This window comes from Acanthochromis polyacanthus, chromosome 7 (genome assembly GCF_021347895.1).
Source record: "Acanthochromis polyacanthus isolate Apoly-LR-REF ecotype Palm Island chromosome 7, KAUST_Apoly_ChrSc, whole genome shotgun sequence".
NCBI classification, from domain to species: Eukaryota; Metazoa; Chordata; class Actinopteri; family Pomacentridae; genus Acanthochromis; species Acanthochromis polyacanthus.
Genome location: NC_067119.1, coordinates 27,476,757 through 27,497,403, shown reverse-complemented (window position 1 = coordinate 27,497,403; position 20,647 = coordinate 27,476,757). Strand labels below are relative to the sequence as shown.

The 20,647-nt window shown below is 39.7% G+C and overlaps 2 protein-coding genes across 2 annotated transcripts; both read left to right on the top strand.

Moving 5' to 3' along the window:
• The first annotated feature begins 545 nt into the window (after positions 1 to 545).
• Positions 546 to 4,567, top strand: vgll4l (vestigial like 4 like). The gene is made up of 5 exons (XM_022205676.2): positions 546 to 839; positions 2,450 to 2,573; positions 2,686 to 2,938; positions 3,531 to 3,612; positions 3,761 to 4,567. The coding sequence occupies exons 1-5, from the start codon at positions 773 to 775 to the stop codon at positions 4,060 to 4,062; spliced, it is 828 nt and encodes a 275-aa protein (XP_022061368.1). The 5' UTR covers positions 546 to 772; the 3' UTR covers positions 4,063 to 4,567.
• A 6,000-nt stretch (positions 4,568 to 10,567) lies between these two features.
• slc20a1a (solute carrier family 20 member 1a) lies at positions 10,568 to 19,120 on the top strand. The gene is made up of 11 exons (XM_022205655.2): positions 10,568 to 10,732; positions 11,678 to 12,269; positions 12,357 to 12,497; positions 12,604 to 12,689; positions 13,381 to 13,477; positions 14,745 to 14,864; positions 15,944 to 16,144; positions 16,624 to 17,095; positions 17,178 to 17,363; positions 18,376 to 18,460; positions 18,597 to 19,120. The coding sequence occupies exons 2-11, from the start codon at positions 11,921 to 11,923 to the stop codon at positions 18,750 to 18,752; spliced, it is 1,893 nt and encodes a 630-aa protein (XP_022061347.1). The 5' UTR covers positions 10,568 to 10,732; positions 11,678 to 11,920; the 3' UTR covers positions 18,753 to 19,120.
• The last annotated feature ends 1,527 nt before the right edge of the window (positions 19,121 to 20,647 follow it).

The window sequence follows — 20,647 nt, the reverse complement described above, 5'->3', positions numbered from 1 at the left end:
GCCAAACTCCCCGGTACGCTCAGACGAGATTGTTCTCATGGCAGCAGCATTTTCAGGACTTAGGAGTCTTTGTCTGGCCATCAACAAAAGCCTTTGGATTACTGGTGAGGCAGGCTCAGAGTACAGCTGCATGCGTGTATGGGCAGGTCAGTGGAATGACTGCAGCCGCGGTGGGCTAAGCACTCAGAAAAATGCAGTTTGGTGAGATTTCAGATTAGGAGGGAGGGAGGGAGGTGGGACAGGTGCTGAGTCCATGGAGGGAAACAAAAGACACACTTCACCCACAGGCATTCACTGGGAGAAATTTTAAAAAAAAAAAGCTGTGTAAAATAGTGATTCATGGCTAAAGATGTTATGTTCTTGTTCTGTTTTTTAAAAATATAATCTTGTTTACAAAAGAAAGTTTTGAATAAGGCGTAAACTTCTCTATCCAGTGTGAAGTGTGCAGCACTGTGACATTTAAAAACTCCACTTTCTGCTTCTGAGACAGGCCTACCTGTGAGTCCATTCCTCCTGCAACACAATAACAACACTGAGTGAATGATGGCTCTCCATTGGCCCGGGCAGCAGCCAATCTGGATGCAGGGAATGAGTCACAGGGAAGCTACTGTGCCTATCTGCACTCACCTGATACTTTACCTGACCGAGCTCAGACACAGCATCTCATTACCGTTCCAATACAATCTATCACTGAGGCTCATTGTGTCCCGTAAACTCCAGCAGTCAAGGTGTTCCTCTGTGTTTGGCTCCACTCAGACAAAGACAGGAAACCATGGCTGTGGCTAATTTCCAGTACATTACTCGGATGAGCAGTGGCTTCAAGGTGTACATTTTAGAAGGTAAGAGTGGTTTTTGCTTTGCTTTTATTTCTTCATGCTGCCTGGTGTCTGTGAATCCTTGTATTTGTATTTACTTAAAGTCTCTGATACTGTTATACTAAAACATTTTACTAATATGACTTTATATGTATTGATCTTATGTCATGTCAAACCTTTTATTACATGTGTTCAATATAGAGGCACTGACCTTTGTTTTGTCCATGATATTTATGTAAATGCTGCATCAGATTGAAAGAGCCTGATATGATGGCAATTAAATGGAAGAAGAACAAGGAGAGCCTTTAAAATAAACTTGTGAAATATATTTTTTTTAGAAATTGATTTAGACAGAAGGTCTTCTTCCATAAAGAATAAAGGGCTCACTGTGAAAAACATGCTCTTTCAAGGTCCTCAAGCTTCAACTGAGGCTCTATGAATTATGAATATATGTTGGATGTCAATAAAATCTTATTAAATGCAGCAAACAAGAAGGTCAGGCAGCATATTCCCTCTGATAACAAGGAAGAAATATCCATGCCCGAGGCATTAGAAAATCAGCATAGGTGTGGTTATACCTGCCCCCCTCCACAATGGCACTCCGTGTGAAGGAGTAACTCACAGGTGTTGGAGTCTTTAGGCACTAGGAAATGTGAATTCGAGTGAGCAATTTGCAAGTGAAACAACTAAACATTTGTTTTTTTAGAATGCAAAACGGATAATCAAGTATTGCTTGCCATCACTAAGGCAGTAGACCTTATTGTCTCTAAACTGAATGGTGGATTTGAATACAGTTGAACACTCCTGCCGTTCCATCAATGTGGATTTCCAAATGTTAACTGAGCATACAGTCAAACAATAGATCGCAGTGCGATTACGCTGCCATTACATTTTCAAACAGTGCTGCTGTTTTGACGTGAGCTTGTGGATGTGACTGCAGATTGATCTGGTGAAACAATCCTCGTGTGGCTTCAACTCAAATTTTGTCACCTGGATTTATAAAAGCACTTGTCATCTAAATCAGCATGCGAGTTCAGCTTGCAGACTGTATTGTGCTCAGCTCTCCTTTTATTCACCACAGCAGTGACATCAGCTTGTTGATGAGTTTCAACTTGTGCAACTGCAGAAATCCTGCGTACGTGCATGTGTGTGTTCACCTTAATGGCCTTTTCATCAATGGGTGCCGCCCAAATCAGGGTCTTTAAACTCTAAGATCTGCTTGATGTTTGGGAACCCGTCCTGTCAAAAAGCGTTGATTGCGCCCTTTGGAGTGTGTGATTGGGCTGAACGCCAACATTAGGCAGAAAAACAACATTTACCGTTAGCATTGAATCAGCTGTGTAGTGTTGTAACCCTCACTGATCAGGTTGATCGAGTTCTACAGCTTAACGGAGTTTACGATTAACGGTGGCCAAAAAAAAAAAAAAGCGTTTTCCCACGAACAGCAGTCATGCAGGTTGATGTCATTGATCAAAACAAGCCGTTACTCATCACTGAGTGCCATACACCATTGTCGCTTTAGTAAAATCATCACTGCCAGTAGCAGATGAATCATAGAGGAAACATACGGTAAACCTACAACTTTAAAAGAATTGGTGCCCAATCTAATTCTGCTGTTTAATATTGTCTTTTAGGTCAACCCCACTGCAGAAGCGAGGACAGATACAGACATATGACGAATGACCGGGCTCGAGCCCCTGTAGTGTATCCAATGAAGCGTAAACGCAGCCACGAGAGAGGGCTAACATTGGAGGAAAGGTTGGTAGAATGATTTATTCTCGTTTCCATTAAATTCTGTATTAAACCATGACAAATGTAATGCAAAGTCTGCCAGAGAGATGTGACATTTTCTGGTACTTTACTGTTCCAGGCGAGAGCGGGCGATGAGCAGAAGCAATGCTAAAGTGGCTCAGAGAGCAGCAGCACCACCACCAGTGATGTTCACCAGCCGGCACAGTTCAACATCCACCCAGAGTCCAGCACCCAGCCCCACCAGCCCTCTGCCCACACATGTGTACTACACACCAGTCATGGACGAACCCCTTGCCCTCATCAAGAAACCAAGAAAAGACCCTGAAAGCTCAGTGGAAAAGACCCAAAGCACTGCCACCAATCAGATCCAGGTAATTCAGCAGACCAAGCAAGGGCTGGTCATGTCTTCAACAAGCTGATTTCATGAGAGATAAAGGGTGTTAGGGAGCACATAACTTAGGAAACGTGGCAGTACTGTGTGTCCCTTTGTAGTCTCAGTGTAGCTCCAGGCTACCCACAGCGGTGGTACATCTTCCATCTGTAGTTAGCGAATCCAACTGCACAGGCATTCTACTTCCAAGCGTGCATGCAGGCCTGAGCTTGCCTGAGCTATGCAATCCAGCAGGATTCAGGAAGAAAATGTGAGCAATGGAGGGAGGAATGCCATCAACAAGACCAAACAGACTGCTTTCTCTTTGACCTGTTTATGCCACCACACTGGGAGTGATCTGACTTCCATGGGCAAACCCAACCAGTTTAATCAGTTTTCAAATCATTTTGTTTTCACATTAAAGTCGGTTGTAGTCGCTGCTGTTTTATTGTTGTAGAGTGCACAGTCAGGTTGCACAGGAATAGACACTGTGGATTAAAAAGTTAACGCAAAGTAGGGCGACTGTTAAAATACAGATCCATTTTTTAGTGCCTTTCATCTCATTAATGATCTGCTTCTTTTTTGTTTTCCAGGTGCGCCCCACTGTGATCACCTGTGTCTCGTCATCCAGAAACCCCTCCTGCAGATCTGAGGTCCACAGAAGCTCCTCATCAGGTCAGTCTCACACTCTTGTGAATGAGCTCACTCACCAGACGGTCACTCCCTAGTCGTCACGCACACATCATAGTGAGGCCAGCCACTCACTTTTACTGACTCACTGAGGTGTGTATTTGATGTTTGTCATCCATCCTTTCTCCTCCAGTGGCTTCCAAAAGCAACTACGATCACGTCCTCGAGGAGCATTTCCAGAGGAGCCTCGGAGTGAACTACCAGAGAGCTCCCAACCAGCAGCTCTCCATCAGCGTCTCCGTCGATGACCACTTTGCCAAGGCTTTGGGAGACAAGTGGCTGCAGATTAAGTCCAAGTCTTCCTCCTGTTCCTCCACACCTCCCAGCAGCCCAAGTGTTACTCACTCCCCAACCTACAGCCACAGCCCCAACCAGTGCCACAAAGAGTCCACCAGCAGCTCATCGCCGACTCCCAGCCACTGGCCCGTCAATTAAAGCAGAAACGACCTCTGATTCTGGTGGAAACTGGACTTTGAGACTTGTAACATTTCAGTGCGAACAGCTCTGCTTGTCCATGCAATGGAAATGCCAGCACTAGAGTGGAGAGAGCGAGCTTGCAGACGCAGGAGTGCGGTCACTTTGGACCTCTGTGTGTCCAGACGTAATACACAAAGATGCAGACAAATGTAGCAGTAACTGGGACACCCTTGTTTTGTTACATTTCTGTCCTCTGCTTGTTGATAGCATCTGAATACTGAGATACTGTAGATGGTGATGAGGGAGGATTGAAAAATCAGTCAAATATTCCTTTACATTTCCTCTTATTTTGTGTCATTCTTATAAGGGAATGCCACAATTTCATTGTATTATATTTATATTCTGATATGCCTGGGATATGCCTTAAAGTCTAAATGACTAGATTATCTGCTGTATAATATTATGCTTATGAGTTGAGACTTTTGAAAAAAACTTTGAAAGAATAAAAATCTCATAAATTCTGTAAAAATAAATGTTTGTGTTTTTTTATTATAATAGCATGATGTATTGTGCCACTGTAAAAAACAAACAAAAAAATACAACAGACAGCCAAAAACAAATTATTTTTGATTTAAAAAATTACCTGAGCTTGTCACAAAATAAGTAAAACACATCTTAAACTAGAACATCGTGACCACAGACAGCCTGTAAAAACTGGGCAGGGTGCTCTACCAGACAGCCTAATTTCAGTTGTGAGTCAGTGCACGTCTACAGCGCATCCGGCACACACTCATGGCATTTTTCACACTGAAGGCTGTTGCCACACAGTGAGTGTAACTTAAACAGAAGCGTGAACGACTCATTCTGGGCATTTTCCTGTAAGTTGGAGAGAATGTAGGGAGCATGTCCCAGCAGGCACGAGGCCTTGTGTTCTGACATTCCTGTCTCCTGAGAAAATGACTCTGTAAGATCCTACAGATCCTGTTTGGCAAGGGATAGGAGGGAGGGAAGAGGGGAAGGAAGGGTTGGGCTAACATAAGCCTGAGCATGAGAACCAGCCATGCTCTTCAGTTACTTATTTGCATGTTCTATCTTGTCTAATTTTAAATATGATAGGTAACACTAAAAAAAAAATCGAAAGCACGAAATTAGAGAGTTGAGCAATTTTACAGAACGTTAAACCTGATTGTTCAGACAAGTTGAGCAATTTAAAGAAGGAAATGTACATCAGGGGTGGCAAAAAAAAAAGTGAATTAAACATATTCTTACATTAAAATAAAAATGATTAAGGACTACTACAATTCAAGTAAAAGCAAATGCCATTAAGGATGTGATTTCAAATGTCTGCACACAACTTCTTAAATTCCACCAAACAGTAACATTATATTTACACCAAACACACTGTGCAGCCAGCCCAAACATACAGGAGCAAATAGCGACCAAACTGCTGATTACTACTACTCCTCATTAAGTCACAAACTGGTATTTCGACATGGAGACGCTCACCAGTCAGTGTAACCTGAACAGGGGCATTGATGCCACCTAGAGGCCCTGAGGTAAACCAAAAACAGCCGACATTGTCACTGACAAATGGTCTCATGTTCCAATGATGAACAGCACAAACAGCGAAAAACACAGCTCTGTGGGTAAACAGGTTGTCATATAAGAGCTCTGGTTTGACAGAAAGACCTTTAGAAATTCAAAATACTTTGCTCAGCTCACCACTGGGAGGCGACTGCACACAGATCTGCATTCATAAGCTTTAAGGATGTGAAAGTGAGTTGTGAAATAATGCATGATATAATTCTGTGAGGAGGCCATTATTGCACCAGATAAAGTTCAAATTTAGCTTTAGGTTTTGCATATAATGAAATGCATTACTGTGTTTACAGATACACCGTGTCCCACCGCAGCAACAAGTTCAATAAAATCTGTTGTCTATCGGGCACAGCTTTAGTTCAGGACATCTAAATGTCAAATGATAGATAGTTCCAATTATGTAGATCAACTTGCCATGAGAATGTCAAGAGAAAAACTTCTCATGCTGTTGCAAAACAAATGCACATTGTTGTGTGAGGCGACAGTGAGGGATAATTACAATCCTGAATACCTCCAACATGACAGAAAACAGCATTTAACTCATGGCAATAATAATTAGGTGCGCTTCACAATACAGAATCCTTCTGGGAAAGTTCTTGGACTTTCTCTGGTCTTTCAAACGTTAGATCACTATCAACAAATCGAGATTCATTCTGCAAATAATTGAAATTATAGCTCTAATCCCATGAGAACAAGATTGCGTGTGATTCATTTTTCAAGCTTCTTTTTCAAACTCCTTAAATTATCAAAGACAATCATGGAGGATAAACTGCTGAAATGACAATTCAGGTTCAGACATCTGGGTGTTCACAATCCCTAACTGGCAGCCTCCTTTATTCTGTTGTAGCAACCGAATACGATATGAAAGAAGCCCTTTAACGCAGCTTAATGTTTGATTATGTTTATGGAGTTGCATTACTTGTAACCTGAACTTTAAGATTTTAATAGACAACAAACTCTGACAAACATTGCTCACAGGTAATTTCAATTTTGTGTTAGTAAAGTGATATAACAGCACACAAAAGTCCTTGGTGCTCAGATTTAAAAAAAAAAAAAAATGCCTCAAAGTGTAGAAAATTTTAGCTACATTCAACAAAAATATAAACACAACACTTTTGTTTTTGCCCCCATTTTTTATGAGATGAACTCAAAGATCTAAAACTTTTTCCACATACACAATATCACCATTTCTCTCAAATATTGTTCACAAATCTTGCCACATCTGTGGCATTGTGCTGTGTGATAAAACTGCACCTTTCAGAGTGACCTTTTATTGTGGGCAGTCTGAGGCACACCTGTGCACTAATCATGGTGTCTAATCAGCATCTTGATATGGCACACCTGTGAGGTGGGATGGATGATCTCAGCAAAGGAGAAGTGCTCACTATCACAGATTTGTGATCAATATTTGAGAAAAATGGTGATATTGTGTATGTGGAAAAAGTTTTAGATCTTTGAGTTCATCTCATAAAAAATGGGAGCAAAAACAAAAGTGTTGCGTTTATATTTTTGTTAAGTGTAAATTAGAAGAGCCTGCAAATTAAAAACTAACATTTCCCCCCTTTTTTATTTCATGGTTACAAGGACACAAATGGAATAATTTACATTGCAAGAATTCTCCTCTTATTATCATAATACATCAAGGCATCATTCATACATTATTGTATGTAAAGCAGCTAAAGAAACTGTCAGACAAAGACACTATATCATCCAGGCTGAGGGTAGATAAAGGACATTAATCCATAATGTTACTCATTAAAGGCAGCTGCTGTATTTTATTTAGATTTGTTGCATTTTAATGCAATGTGTGATGCCTGTATGGACACGTGTGAGCAGGTCAGCACAGACAATTTGCAGCTGGTTAATGAGCTATAGAGAGTGTGGCATGGCTACATATAAACGGATGCACAGCTATGTACACTAACAGTCAAAAGTTTGGACACACCTTCTCATTTAATGGTTTTTCTTTATTTTCATGACTATTTACATTGTAGATTCTCACTGAAGACATTAAACTATGAATGAACGCATATGGAATTATGTAGAAAACAAAAAATGTGAAATAGGTAAAACATGTTTTATATTTTAGATTCTTCAAAACAGCCACCCTTTGCTTCGATTACTGCTTTGCACACTCCTGGCATTCTCTGGATGAGTTTCATTAGGTAGTCACCTAAAATGGTCTTCCAATAGTCCCAAACCATCTGGATTGGGTTTAGGTCAGGTTTGGGATGAGATGGACCGCAGTGTGAAGGCAAAAGGGCCAACAAGTGCTCAGCATCTCTGGAAACTCCTTCAAGACTGTTGAAACCCATCATTACTAAATCTAAAATGTAAAACATATATTGACTTATTTCACTTTTTTTTGGTTTACTACATAATTCCATATGTGTTCATTCATAGCTTTGATGCCTTCAGTGAGAATCTACGATTGAAAATAATTAAAAACCATTAAATGAAAATTGTGTCCAAACTTTTGACTGGTAGTGTATCTATGAGTCTTGTGCATATCTACATGGACTAGTACTTTCCTTAAGTCAAAAATGGTACATGTAAGTGATCTGACTGCATCTGCCATCCTCACATTTCTGAGTTCTTCTCAGTCCATTTGGACTTGTGACATGCGTCACAGGTCAAAATATTCCACACAGCTGGCACTTATGTGCACATGTCACAGATCTGAACTACATCACCCAACAAGAACTACATAAATAAGTAATGAAGAGGAACTTATCAGCAGATTTGGAGGCACTGTAGCATTTCAGAACAGAATCAGTTCTGCTGACTTTGAAGGCAGCCTGACACTCTCCTGGAGTTTCTCAGTGAATGGAAAGTAACCGGTTGATGAGTAACTCAGTTGTTGCTTCACATTCTGCTCAGCTACACAGATGATCCTCCTCAACTTTACTTTATTGAGGTGGGAACTCTTTAAAGACCTCCAAAAAATCAAGTTTGTTTAATTTAGCCTTGTTAACATGTCTATACGGTGTTTTTTATATGGTACAAGACACATGATGAGTTAAATAAACAGCCAACGACATGGCTGACCATTTTCATCTTTAAGTCACACTTATAGTTTCAAAAATATGAATTCAGACTTTCAGGGCTTCATATGGTTGTAGGATTAAGTTTTCTGGACTATTGCTGTAACTCAGAATATGTCACCAAATTACTACAGCCTGCTAGCTCAAAAATGTTCATCATGTCTTCTTACTGATGTAGTAGTTTTGAGTTCTTTTGTTCAGACATAAAGTAAATAGACAGATGTTGATTGCCTCAGGTAGTTTCTCACTGTTGGTCAGTGAGATACTTCTGAAGAAAGCGAGAGCTCAAAACTGTCAAGGTAATCAACATCTATCTATTCACTTTATGTTTGAACAAAAGAACTCAAAACTACTGTTACGGCCTGCTATTGTGTAGCGTAAAGTAGTTTTAAAGTGTTTGAGCGGAGTTGTAGGTGAGCTTAAGAGGAAGCAACAGTGTTGAGCTACATCTAAGCCATTTTAAGGCAGGAAGGGATTATTTTAATGTAAAAAAAATATCTAAAAACGTAACTTTGATACACAGAGATGAGTGCTTAGTGGGTAAATTAATGACTGAAGGGGGTCTTTAGTACTAGCACATTGTGTGACTAATGTGGCTGATGTTACCATTAGCTTTGATCATGTGTCATCTCTGATTTGAACCTACTAAACAAGGACTAGGTGTGGGTTACTGTGTTACCATGTCATCGACTGTGCTTCAATGAAACCTAAATTTGACCAGTATTTACATCTGTCTATTTATCTCCTCTTGTGCTCACATATTCTGAATTTCAATGCAGCTCAATTCCAAATAAAGCTGTTACTCTTTACATATTCTTCTGTTTCTGTTGTTAGACAACAGAATGAATATAAAATGCTGCTGAAATGTAGCCCATTAAGATTTTATGTTCACCAGCAGTGACTTCAGATGCTCTGCACAACTACAATATAGGTTCAAACTCACCATAAAAATGAATTGAAAACGACTGTGCTGTGAATTGCGCCATGTTTCCATGTAAAATAACCGCTGAGAGAGAAACTTACAAGCAACAGAAAGCCATGCCATGTCTCCATGCTGTCAACCACAGACTCAGTCTTCTTCCTGAAAGGGGCGTGGTCAACAGCAGCTCACCTGCATTAAAGCTACAGACACTGAAACAGTCTCTTTAGAACCAGACTGAATCCAAACGTTATACAGGCATAAAGTGAACCATCTATGCAGTATTTTTAGCTGAAAAATGGAAAGATGCATTCTGCAAACGTGTGATTTTTAAGAATTTCCTGAAAAAGGGTACAATATGGGACCTTTAACAGTGAATTCCCTAAATCAACAGAGAAACTGCGAGAAACTGGAAGGGAAACAATAACAAGTCTACAGCTGTGCTTATGATCTGAAGCAGTAATGCAATAATAAAGCTGGTGGATGGATGACAAATGTCAAATTCTTATGACCTTGGTGGAGATTATGTTAAATTTGACCAGCAGGTGGCACCAGAGTAAACGCCATGTTGTTATTGGCTCCTCTCAAGTTATTTAAACATTTTAATGTCACACTGACTGTATGTAGTATCCAGGAATAAGGTGAACACTACACTGATTACATAAAAATAACAAAACACTAATTACTATAAACACAATCTGACCTGAAATATGTTCCTTCTGTTTCTTTACTACTAAAGCAGAAGAAGATATATTTAGGCAAAACAATAGATATTTCTGTTTCTTCACGGTAGGTGGGGAAAAACCCAATTTGAGGATAAAGCAAAGCAGCATAATGAGGAGACAACTGTAATTTTTTCCACCCTGTCAACAAACAAGCTAAACATTAGCGTCTGTGCAGCTTCTGTCTCATGACCGGACTTTAAAGGCGTGTTCAGCTCACTCGGTTCGATATATAAACCAAACCTCCAACTGGAGCCTCCAAACCCTGCAGGCCGCTGATCCGTCCTCCTCTCACATCCTCTGAACCAGTTGAAGCTGCTCCAAGCTGACAGCAGGACGCACAGCGGGACGCACAGCAGAGTGCACAGGACTCCAGGACGCAGTGGACAACTCTCTTCTCACCTGTAAGCCTCACTTACTTTTGTTAACTCTCTTTTCTCACTTTTGCCTCATTTGGTATTTTCACCGTGTCATGGCTGCATTTGAATTATGTAAGAGCAACATAAGGAGATTAACATGCCTCTATTTTCCATACTGATGCTGCTCCAAACTACTGACTGCCGACAGTCCTGAATAGGCCAATTATTCGCAGCTCTAAAATCCCTTTTTTTGAAGTTTTAAGTGGATTTCTTTGTGATTTTGCCACATAACTGGGGTTTTAGAGGCTACTATAATTGCGCAACACCCTCAGTGCACCTGCTTAATGTTTGTGTGAGTAAAACAGAAACTAGATTTCATTACATGGATCGATTTTATTTAAATGTCATTTTGAATCCTATTAAGACACCTCCAGGTGGTTAAATGGCTGCAAAACAGTCAGTAAAGTCACTAAAAATAAAGTTAAACCAATGAGATTTCCTACAGGGCAATTTAAGTGTGAGTTCTTTTCGAAAATACGAACATAACAACACTGAAAAATACACATTTGAACATGATTCACTCTTGAAATACAAGCGCACATTTTAAAGTAGGTGAGATATACTTATGTGTGTATTTTCTATCTTTATTTGACGTTGAGAAGCTAAAACCTAAACTGTATTCTTAACATGAAGACTGATGTGGTGTCCATAGTATCCTGCTCTACAGTATTGTTATTTTCCAGCAATTTTATGCCAAAGTTTTGTTCTTCACACCACTGTCGCACCAGTGTGTTTTATATAACTGATATGAAACACTTCCCTCTGCTGCCATGACTCAGTAAATCATGCATGCCGAACAAAATATTTCAAGCTGTTTGGTCATTTCAGGTAGTTTGAGCTTGTTAATATATAACTCGGCTTAGCCTTTGTTTAAGATGCAGTAAATAGGGACCATTATCCAGTAACTGGTGTATCTGTGTGTTTTTGCAGTGTGTATCATCAGAGGATTGCTGTCACCATGGATGTCTCTCCCATCTTTATAGTCTCTCACTTTATGATGAAGCCGACAAACAAACGCTGCATACCCAGCTAGCAATAAATTTCACTTTTTAGCACTTTCAGAGCTGAACTGAAAGGTTTTTACAATTATTTTTGTGTTAGAAATTTATTTATAAACACATATTACCTCATAAGTCACTGTCAATAATACAATAAATTATATTTTAAGTAGTGATGGATACAACTACACTAGCCACCCTGGCTACTGCCACCACCATGGCTGTGGCCGCTCAGTCTGACATGTCAGGATACATGTGGCTGCTGGTGCTCGGCTTCATCATCGCCTTCGTCCTGGCTTTCTCTGTGGGAGCCAACGATGTGGCCAACTCCTTCGGTACAGCGGTGGGCTCCGGGGTGGTCACTTTGCGGCAGGCCTGCATCCTGGCTACTGTCTTTGAGACGGTGGGCTCAGTGCTGCTGGGAGCCAAAGTCAGCGAGACCATCCGGCAGGGGATCATCGACGTGCAGATGTATAACGGATCAGAGCACGTCTTGATGGCAGGATCCATAAGTGCAATGTGTGGTAAGCATTCACACAGAGATTGCTTCTTATTGTGTGGTGAAGGGTGACGTTAGGAGTTCAGGGTTGTTGTTGTTTTTTGCGCTACAGGCTCGGCTGTGTGGCAGCTGGCTGCATCGTTCCTGAAGCTCCCCATTTCTGGAACCCACTGTATTGTTGGAGCCACAATTGGTTTCTCCATGGTGGCCAGAGGTCACCAAGGGGTCAAATGGATGGAACTGCTACGCATCGGTGAACACACGTTGCTTTTCCCCATTTGACAACTAATACTTGTTTTATCTGAAACATGGATGTGGATAAAGGTTCAATCAATGTACCTCCTAATGTCTATTCATAGTGGCATCCTGGTTCCTGTCACCTGTGCTGTCCGGCATCATGTCAGGAATTCTCTTCTACTTTGTCCGTAAATTCATTCTGAACAAGGTGAGTGCTTTCCTTCCATTGTGCGTGATTTATTTGCAACTTTAACCTGCAAGTAGAAGAAGTTTTCATTCAGTAACAGTACAGAAATACTCCTTTACAAATAAAGTACCTGCATTCAAATGATTTTTAATTAAAAGTACAGAGGTAATACTTAAAGGATCAAAAGGAATAGTACCTTTTCTGCAGTTAAATAACTTATACGACTTCTTATTATGCATTAGTATAATTTGTATCATTACATGTTTTACACTAAGCATTGGTATAACAATAAGTTAAGTCTAGGGCTTTCCAGCTGAAGATCTTGGCCGTCCCAAGTGTCACAAAATAAATCTAGTGGGTCGTGAAGTGATTAAAGGGAGAGTAAAGGAGAAACAGAAACGTTCTGATTCACACTCAGTGATCTAATGTAGTTTTTGAAGTAACTTTATAATGAATTATTCCATAGCTTGACCTCTGTGGATTTTGAACAATCATTTAAAAGAAACCCTGTAAAAAAATTCAAGCCATATGTGGTCCTTGCTGGAACTGGAGCACAGAAAAGGTGACAAGGATTACACATTGTTTGTTTTAAGTTGGGAAAGATTTTGAATCTCTGGTTTTATTCTTACAAATGGACTAGGTATTATGAGCTTTTTTATCCCATTTTTTCTTCTTAAGTTCTCGGCTGACTCAGACAGGTGTATTTTCACAGGCTAACCCTGTTCCCAACGGCCTGAGAGCCCTTCCTGTCTTCTACGCCATCACCATGGGCATCAACCTTTTCTCCATCATGTTTACAGGAGCACCAAGTGAGTATCACATCCAAACACCACACCTGTGTGTCTTGTGATTGTCACTTCATGTGCTGCACTACCACAGCAACAGTTGAAATGCCTGGAGCAAGGTGGGATGAGTAAATATCAAAAGTAGGTGATAAATAGTGAGGAGACTGTTTTATACATATGTGAACACCGTTCATTCTCAACCAAAAGAAACATTTTTTTTTGTCCCTGCCACTCTAGGTTCAAAACAAAGTATAAAAAAAGGAACTTAAAGCAAGCAAGAGTGAACACAACAAGAATAAAATAAACCTGAGTAAGAATCTCCAAAAGGCCCAGCTATTAAATGGAAAATTTCCATTCGTTTTTGTTTTGTTTGCAGGATTGAACTTAAGAAGTCAACTGGCCTGAGCCCTTAATTGAAGGCTGCAGGCCGGTGTGTGTGTGTCTCAAGGACTTTAACACACCATTACTCCTGCTGTGTAAAATTACATCATAATACAGCAGAATGCACTTCTCACACTGATGCTACATGCATGATCCAGTTCAAGCATTTTAATATCTCACATGAAGTTACAGAAAACCATTAGTTAGTGTTATTTTCTCCATTTAAAAATGGCATCTTCTGCCTACACACCTTAACAGTCTATGCAGTTAACAATGTCTGAGTCTTCGTATAAATGTTCGAAAGGGGCTTACACTCACAGTTTTTACTCTGTGATGCTTTTATTTGTTGTTAAACTGCTGTTGAATTCAAGAAAAGCAGGTAAGTTGTGTCATTTAGGGGGGATTAAATGTTGCTGTACTAAGCTACATTAAACCTAATTCTAGCAGCAAGAGACAAATATCAGCAGCAGTTTAGCTGTTCCTGCGTAAAAGAAAGGGGAAATTACTAGAACTGTCCCCAACTGACTGTAGTGTTTTATCACTGTGCAGCAAGACGGGTCTCTTTCACACTATCTGACTGGATGAGCGTGTTCTCCCACTGATACTGTTCTCTGTAAGAGCACACTGAAATGTTGGAGCAGCCAGTTGAGTAATCTTGTACAATCTTTAACAAATCACATGACCACAACTTACAAAATGAGACAAGAAGGACTGGCTTCTAAGCTGTGGTGATATTTCTAAAAAAAAAGGGGGAGGGGGGGGGGGCAAAATGCACAGAAATGGACCGTTTTTTTCTCTATATTTTCAAAGGAGCAGCACCAGTTTGTGACCAAAGAAAGACGCAGTTAACTTTCTGTTTTATTTGATCTGAGACAGAGTTCTCTCTCATGTCCCTGTCTTGTGTGCGCAGTGCTGGGTTTTGACAGACTGCCATGGTGGGGTACGCTGTGCATTTCTCTGGGCTGTGCCGTCGTCACAGCTCTGGTCGTTTGGTTTGTTGTCTGTCCACGCCTCAAGAAGAAAATCAAACGTGAGTAAATTTGTCATTTCATGATTAGATTTACCAAGCATTTTGAATTGAGAATCAACATTATGCATATTGGTCAGCATTATAAAGACATTATGGGTAGAACTACATAAAACTCCTGAGTTGCACTCATTAGCCTTGCCTACAGTGTTCTACTCAAGTAGTGTAGTTGAGTACAATTTTGAGATTCTTTTACTTTACTTGAGTGTTTCCATTTCTTTATACACTTTTTTGGTACTTCATGCTTCTATACTGCTGCACTGTGGAGTAAAAACATTTAAGTATTTACTCCACTACATTAATTTCATAGCTTTAGTTACCAGTTAGGAGAGTTTAAAAACTTTGATCAAAAATACAAAATAAATCTGAAAGGTAAAGCTTTTATTTAAGTTTTTGTACCATTTTATCTTTTAAGTTTCTCAACTGACTCAGACAGTTGTATTTTCACAGACTAACCCTGTACCCAATGAAAAATAGACACAAATGTAGTATTATAGGTTTAGAAAAGACTTTGTTGATTTGCTACCAAGCAGAAATACATCATTGATTTAGCCCCAGCATTACCACTTGTAACATTAAGTGATGTAGACAGTAATGCACTTATACAGGGTGACACAATAAAAGGGAACTTTTTAACAATCCAATAAAACCAAGAGTGATGGAAGGGAAATATTTTATTCATAGTAATTGAAACCTTAAAACATGCCATTTAAGAAACAATGATGGAATTTTTCATTTTTTAAACATTACTTCCTGTAGATGGCGTCCTCCTGTACGAATGCATTCTTGAAATCTACCTGGGGCTATCTCAAGAGTTCACGACTCGAGCAAGAACTCTGGATGAGTTAAAACAGAGCATTCATTATGAAATTCACAGTATCCCAGCTGAGATGTTGCAGCGGTCAATGAGGAATCTCAACAGCAGATTTCAAGAATGCGTTCGTACAGGAGGATGGATTGTTAAAAAGTTCCCTTTTTTTGTGTCACCCTGTACTTGTAGCAGATTATTAGTGTTTTCTCCTTTTACTTTAGTTTAAGATCTGACTCTTTCATCTTTCATCTCTGACTGTAATGCACTTCAGAAGAAATAGCCGCTGCTCCCTGTGAGACTCCGCTGATGGAGAAGAACTCCAGCAAACCTGCACCTGCTGAGCTGCCCTCGTTGCCTGAACCCCACATGCCTCCAGCAGACAGTCAGAAGGTGGCTTTCAAACTGGGAGGCTCAGAGGAGACGGATTTAGACAACAGTGACATAGAAACCAAAGACCTGGATGTTGCCAACGGTGAGGGGGGAAAAAAAGCTTGAAAGCATGCTTCTAGTACTGTAAATCTTCAAATGTTTCACCTCAGTGATTATATTGATAAAGGTGTATTATATCTGGGCTGAACAATGGATTGGTGGTTAGAACTCTCACCTTGCAGTTAGAAGATCCCTAGTTCATGTCCCGGCCTTTCTGGGATCTTTCTGCATGGAGAGTACATGCTCCCCCTGTGTGGGTTTTCTCCAGCTACTCCATCTTCCTCCTACAGTCCAAAAACATGCTGAGGTTAACTGGTGATTGTAAATTGTCAGTAGGTGTGAATGTGAGTGTGATTGATTGTCTCTATATGTAACCCTGTGATTGACTGATCTGTCCAGGTGTCTTCTGTCTTCACCCTAAGTCAGCTGGGATAGACTCCAGCCCCTCCATGAGGATTAAGTGGTGTATAGATAATGGATGGATGTATTATATCTGAATGACGGAATGCTTTATTATCTCAGGTCTGAACGGCACTGTTGGCCCCATGATGATCACTGATCCTCACAGCGGACGCTCCCACACAATCCACAAAGACTCGGGCCTTTACAAAGACCTGCTACACAAGCTGCACATGGCCAAGGTTGGCGACTGCATCGGGGAAGAAGAAGAGCGGCCGATCCGCAGGAACAACAGCTACACCTCCTACACCATGGCTATCTACGGAATCCAAGGAGATCCCAGATACAAAGACGTGGACGGCGGCGCCGGGCTGCAGAGAAGATCGAGGGTGGACAGCTACAGCAGCTACAGCTCAGCGTTGAGCAGTGGGAGTGCAGCTCAGGACGGGAGTGTGACTCAGGAAGCTGGCGGGGATCTGGCTCTGGAGGAGGATGAGCTGGAGGTCGACCAGCCTGCTGTTTCTTTGCTCTTCCAGTTCCTGCAGATACTCACGGCCTGCTTTGGCTCTTTTGCTCATGGAGGGAACGACGTGAGGTAGGAAGAGGGGGTTTCCTTCTGAGGAATTTATGTATCTGCGTGCATTCATATGGCTTAAATGAGCATGTTTCATCACTAGCAATGCTATCGGTCCACTGGTGGCTCTCTGGCTTCTGTACGAGAGCGGCTCCGTGGTTTCAAATGCACCGACGCCCATCTGGTTGCTACTGTATGGGGGAGTGGGCATCTGCGCTGGACTGTGGGTGTGGGGTCGGAGGGTGATCCAGACCATGGGCAAAGATCTTACCCCCATTACACCCTCCAGGTATGTCATATACAGTGGAGAAATGCTCCTCTCAAAACAAGAAAAAAAAACTTATTTCAAGGAACTTTTACCTGAAATAAGTGAAAAAAAATCTGCCAATAGAACAAATGAATAAGGGCTTGGTAAGATTTATTGAAATAAGATGTGATGTTTAGAATATTGAGATCTTAAAATTAGTTTGGAAAACTTATTTTAAGCTTTATTTTACCAGGATTGTCAAGCTTAGGTGTCTTAACCCTTCTGTTATCCTTGTTTATGGCACCAAAAAATATTGCTGTCTTGTTTGAAAAAAATCCAAAAATTCAGCCAAAAAAATACCCAAATTTATAAAAATTTGGAAAATCTTCAGGAAGACAATTCCTTAAAAGTTTCTTTTAAAAGTTTTGTTTTTAAAAAAATCCCCAAATTTTTCAATAAAAATAATAAAAATAATAAAAAAAAATAGAAAATTGTGAATATTTTCAAAAAATTAATGCAAATTTTCCCCAAAAAACTCCTAAAAATATCTAAAGTGATTCCATATTTATCAGTAAAACATCAAATATTTTCTTTGAGAACATTCAGAAAAAAAATCCACTGGATTTTGGTTGATTTTTTTTCTGAATGTTCTTAAAGAAACATTTTTTTAAAATTTCTTTGTTCATAGCTTTCCCAACAAATTGAAAATGTGGAAGTTTTCGCTGTGGATTTTTCCCCCCACATTTTCAAATTGTAAAACAGTTCAACTTGACCTGCAGGACGACACGAGGGTAAAAACAAGATAATATCAAGATTGTTTGACTCAACAAGATATTTAAGATGCATTGTCTTAAAACAAGTCCCTCTATCTCGCTGAAATGTCACTTGTTAAGTAAATTTATCTTAAATCAGGTGAGATGAGACATTTCGACTAAAAGTAGGATGAAAAAACTTGGTAAGATTTTGAATTTTTGCAGTCTATCTATATCCCATAACAGCTAAAATTCAGACTTTCCTTTTCGTCGCATCATACTAACAATTTCTTCTGTTTCAGTGGATTCAGCATTGAGCTGGCTTCAGCAATCACAGTTGTTGTGGCGTCCAACATCGGCCTTCCTGTCAGCACAACCCACTGCAAGGTAATCCCACTAAGGTTTAAATGCAGATTCACGTGGTAATTAAAAAGTAGGGTCAGATTTAAACGCATGCAAGTACTGTGTATTCCTGAACCCCAGGGCAGATCCACTGAAAAACTCTCGTGTCGTGTGAACTCAGGTGGGGTCTGTGGTATCTGTGGGATGGCTGCGCTCCAGGAAGTCAGTAGACTGGCGTTTGTTCAGGAACATCTTCATCGCCTGGTTTGTCACAGTCCCCATCTCTGGGCTGATCAGTGCCGCCATCATGGCTCTCTTCATCTACGTCGTTCTGTGAGCCTCCTACTATGCAGCTACACTGTTACTTGAACCGATGGACTGCTGCCAACAGCTTTTGTTTGCTTCTGTGATAAAACTGTGCTAATAGATGTGTTCCAGCTGTTCTCTGTTAATGATTTATATTATGTCATTCAGTGTAATTCTAAATTCTGATAATACTGTGTAAATGTCTAAACGACTGTGATCCTGTATATCCTTTTGTATATTTGTATAAAAGCAATATGTATTAAATCAAACCAGCCAATTTTGATAGAAGCAGAATGGGCAACAGCCATATTTTATGTTTGCATATTTGAAGATGGAGTTGCTTGATTTGAAGGGATTTCCATGTATTTTATTCACCATTAAACCTTTTTTGTCACTGAATGTTCTCGATTTATTTGCATGTGGGATAGATGAGTCCTAAAAACAACAAATATAAGCATTATCATGACAGAGATTTGCTCTGAAATATCTTAATTTAGCTATGTTTTCTTAAAAAAGTTTCAATGGTATATGTTAAATTTAAAATAACCACATATGCATATTATGGTAGAAATTTGCTGCTCTTTTTATTTGCATCAAAAACAATGACTTTTTAAAAAAATTGTACATTAATCCTACTTCACAAAATGAAAGTGGTTAATCCTGGTATATTTTAACAAACCCCACCAGGTGTATGTAATCAACAATTAATTTTAAAAAAGCCGTAAGCAGCTTATATTTCACAATTTGTATTCTACGGAGCCCCTATATGGAGCCCCTATACGGAGCCCCTAAGGTGCCACGGAGGGAAAAAAATATAAATCGTGCGCGCGTGATCCTAAAACGTGCGTACGAGATACTTATTCGTGCGTGCGTTTTAGCTTAAACGTGCGCACGATATATTAAAACGTGTGCATGTTTTAAGATAAACGTGGTAATGTGGTAAATAACTTTATTTCGAGTGCATGTTTTATCTTAAAACGTGCACACATTTTAATATATTGTGAGCATGTTTTAGTATCTCGTGTGCACGTTTTAGTATCACGCGCGCACAAATAAGTATCTCGTGCGCCCGTTTTGTATTTTTTTTTCCTCTGTGGCACCTTAGGGGCTCCGTAGATATTCAAATTATTGTCTATCTTAAAGCCAGTGACAATAACCACTGTACATTAGCCAGGTGATAAAAACATTAGCATCCTATATTAGCATTTTGTAAAACTTAATTCTGCTGTGTATTTATATGGTTGCTTAAATGAACAGGATTTCCTAATAAGGGAACGGTGGTATACTTCTGAGTGTAGCCAAAGTATTTAAAATGGTTAATTTTATTGTTAAATGTTTTTGTTTCTTACTGATACATTAATTGGACTAGAATTAGACATTAATTGTGTTAAACTGAAAATAGTTTGCACTCTTGGTGTAAGGTACAAAATTACACCAAGAATAAAATGAGAATAAAGTCTTATATCAAAGAACAAGACAAAAATCTAAGGTTAAATATGAACTTTTAAAACTAAGTGAGATGATTTCTTTTGCTTTGCAGTTATATAAATGAAAGCACGTGTTTTGCACTGATTGTCAGGATCCGTTGGCTGCAGTTTCTAAAGTAGCAGTTTGATGGAATATCTTTTTCAGTGAATTCTTCACTATGAAGACAAATAACAAAGGAAGCAAAGAAAAAAATAACCGCTTTTCTCTCTCCAGAGGTTAATTTGCACACAGTCACTGAATTCAATTTGCGCACAACATTTTAGTGACTAATAACAAGCCACTGTGGCTTAGATGCAGATATACACACGTGGACAAAATTGTTGGTACCCCTCAGTTCAAGAAGGAAAAACCCACAATTCTCACTGAAATCACTTGAAACTCACAAAAGTAACAATAAATAAAAATTTATTGAAAATTAAATAATCAAAAACAGCCATC

Coding starts and splice junctions, on each gene's coding strand:
- vgll4l (XM_022205676.2), top strand. CDS start 773: ATGGCTGTGGCTAATTTCCAGTACATTACTCGGATGAGCAGTGGCTTC. Junction 840..2,449: donor CAAGGTGTACATTTTAGAAG/GTAAGAGTGGTT, acceptor ATTGTCTTTTAG/GTCAACCCCACTGCAGAAGC. Junction 3,613..3,760: donor CCACAGAAGCTCCTCATCAG/GTCAGTCTCACA, acceptor TTTCTCCTCCAG/TGGCTTCCAAAAGCAACTAC.
- slc20a1a (XM_022205655.2), top strand. CDS start 11,921: ATGGATACAACTACACTAGCCACCCTGGCTACTGCCACCACCATGGCT. Junction 12,690..13,380: donor GTAAATTCATTCTGAACAAG/GTGAGTGCTTTC, acceptor GTATTTTCACAG/GCTAACCCTGTTCCCAACGG. Junction 16,145..16,623: donor AGACCTGGATGTTGCCAACG/GTGAGGGGGGAA, acceptor TTATTATCTCAG/GTCTGAACGGCACTGTTGGC.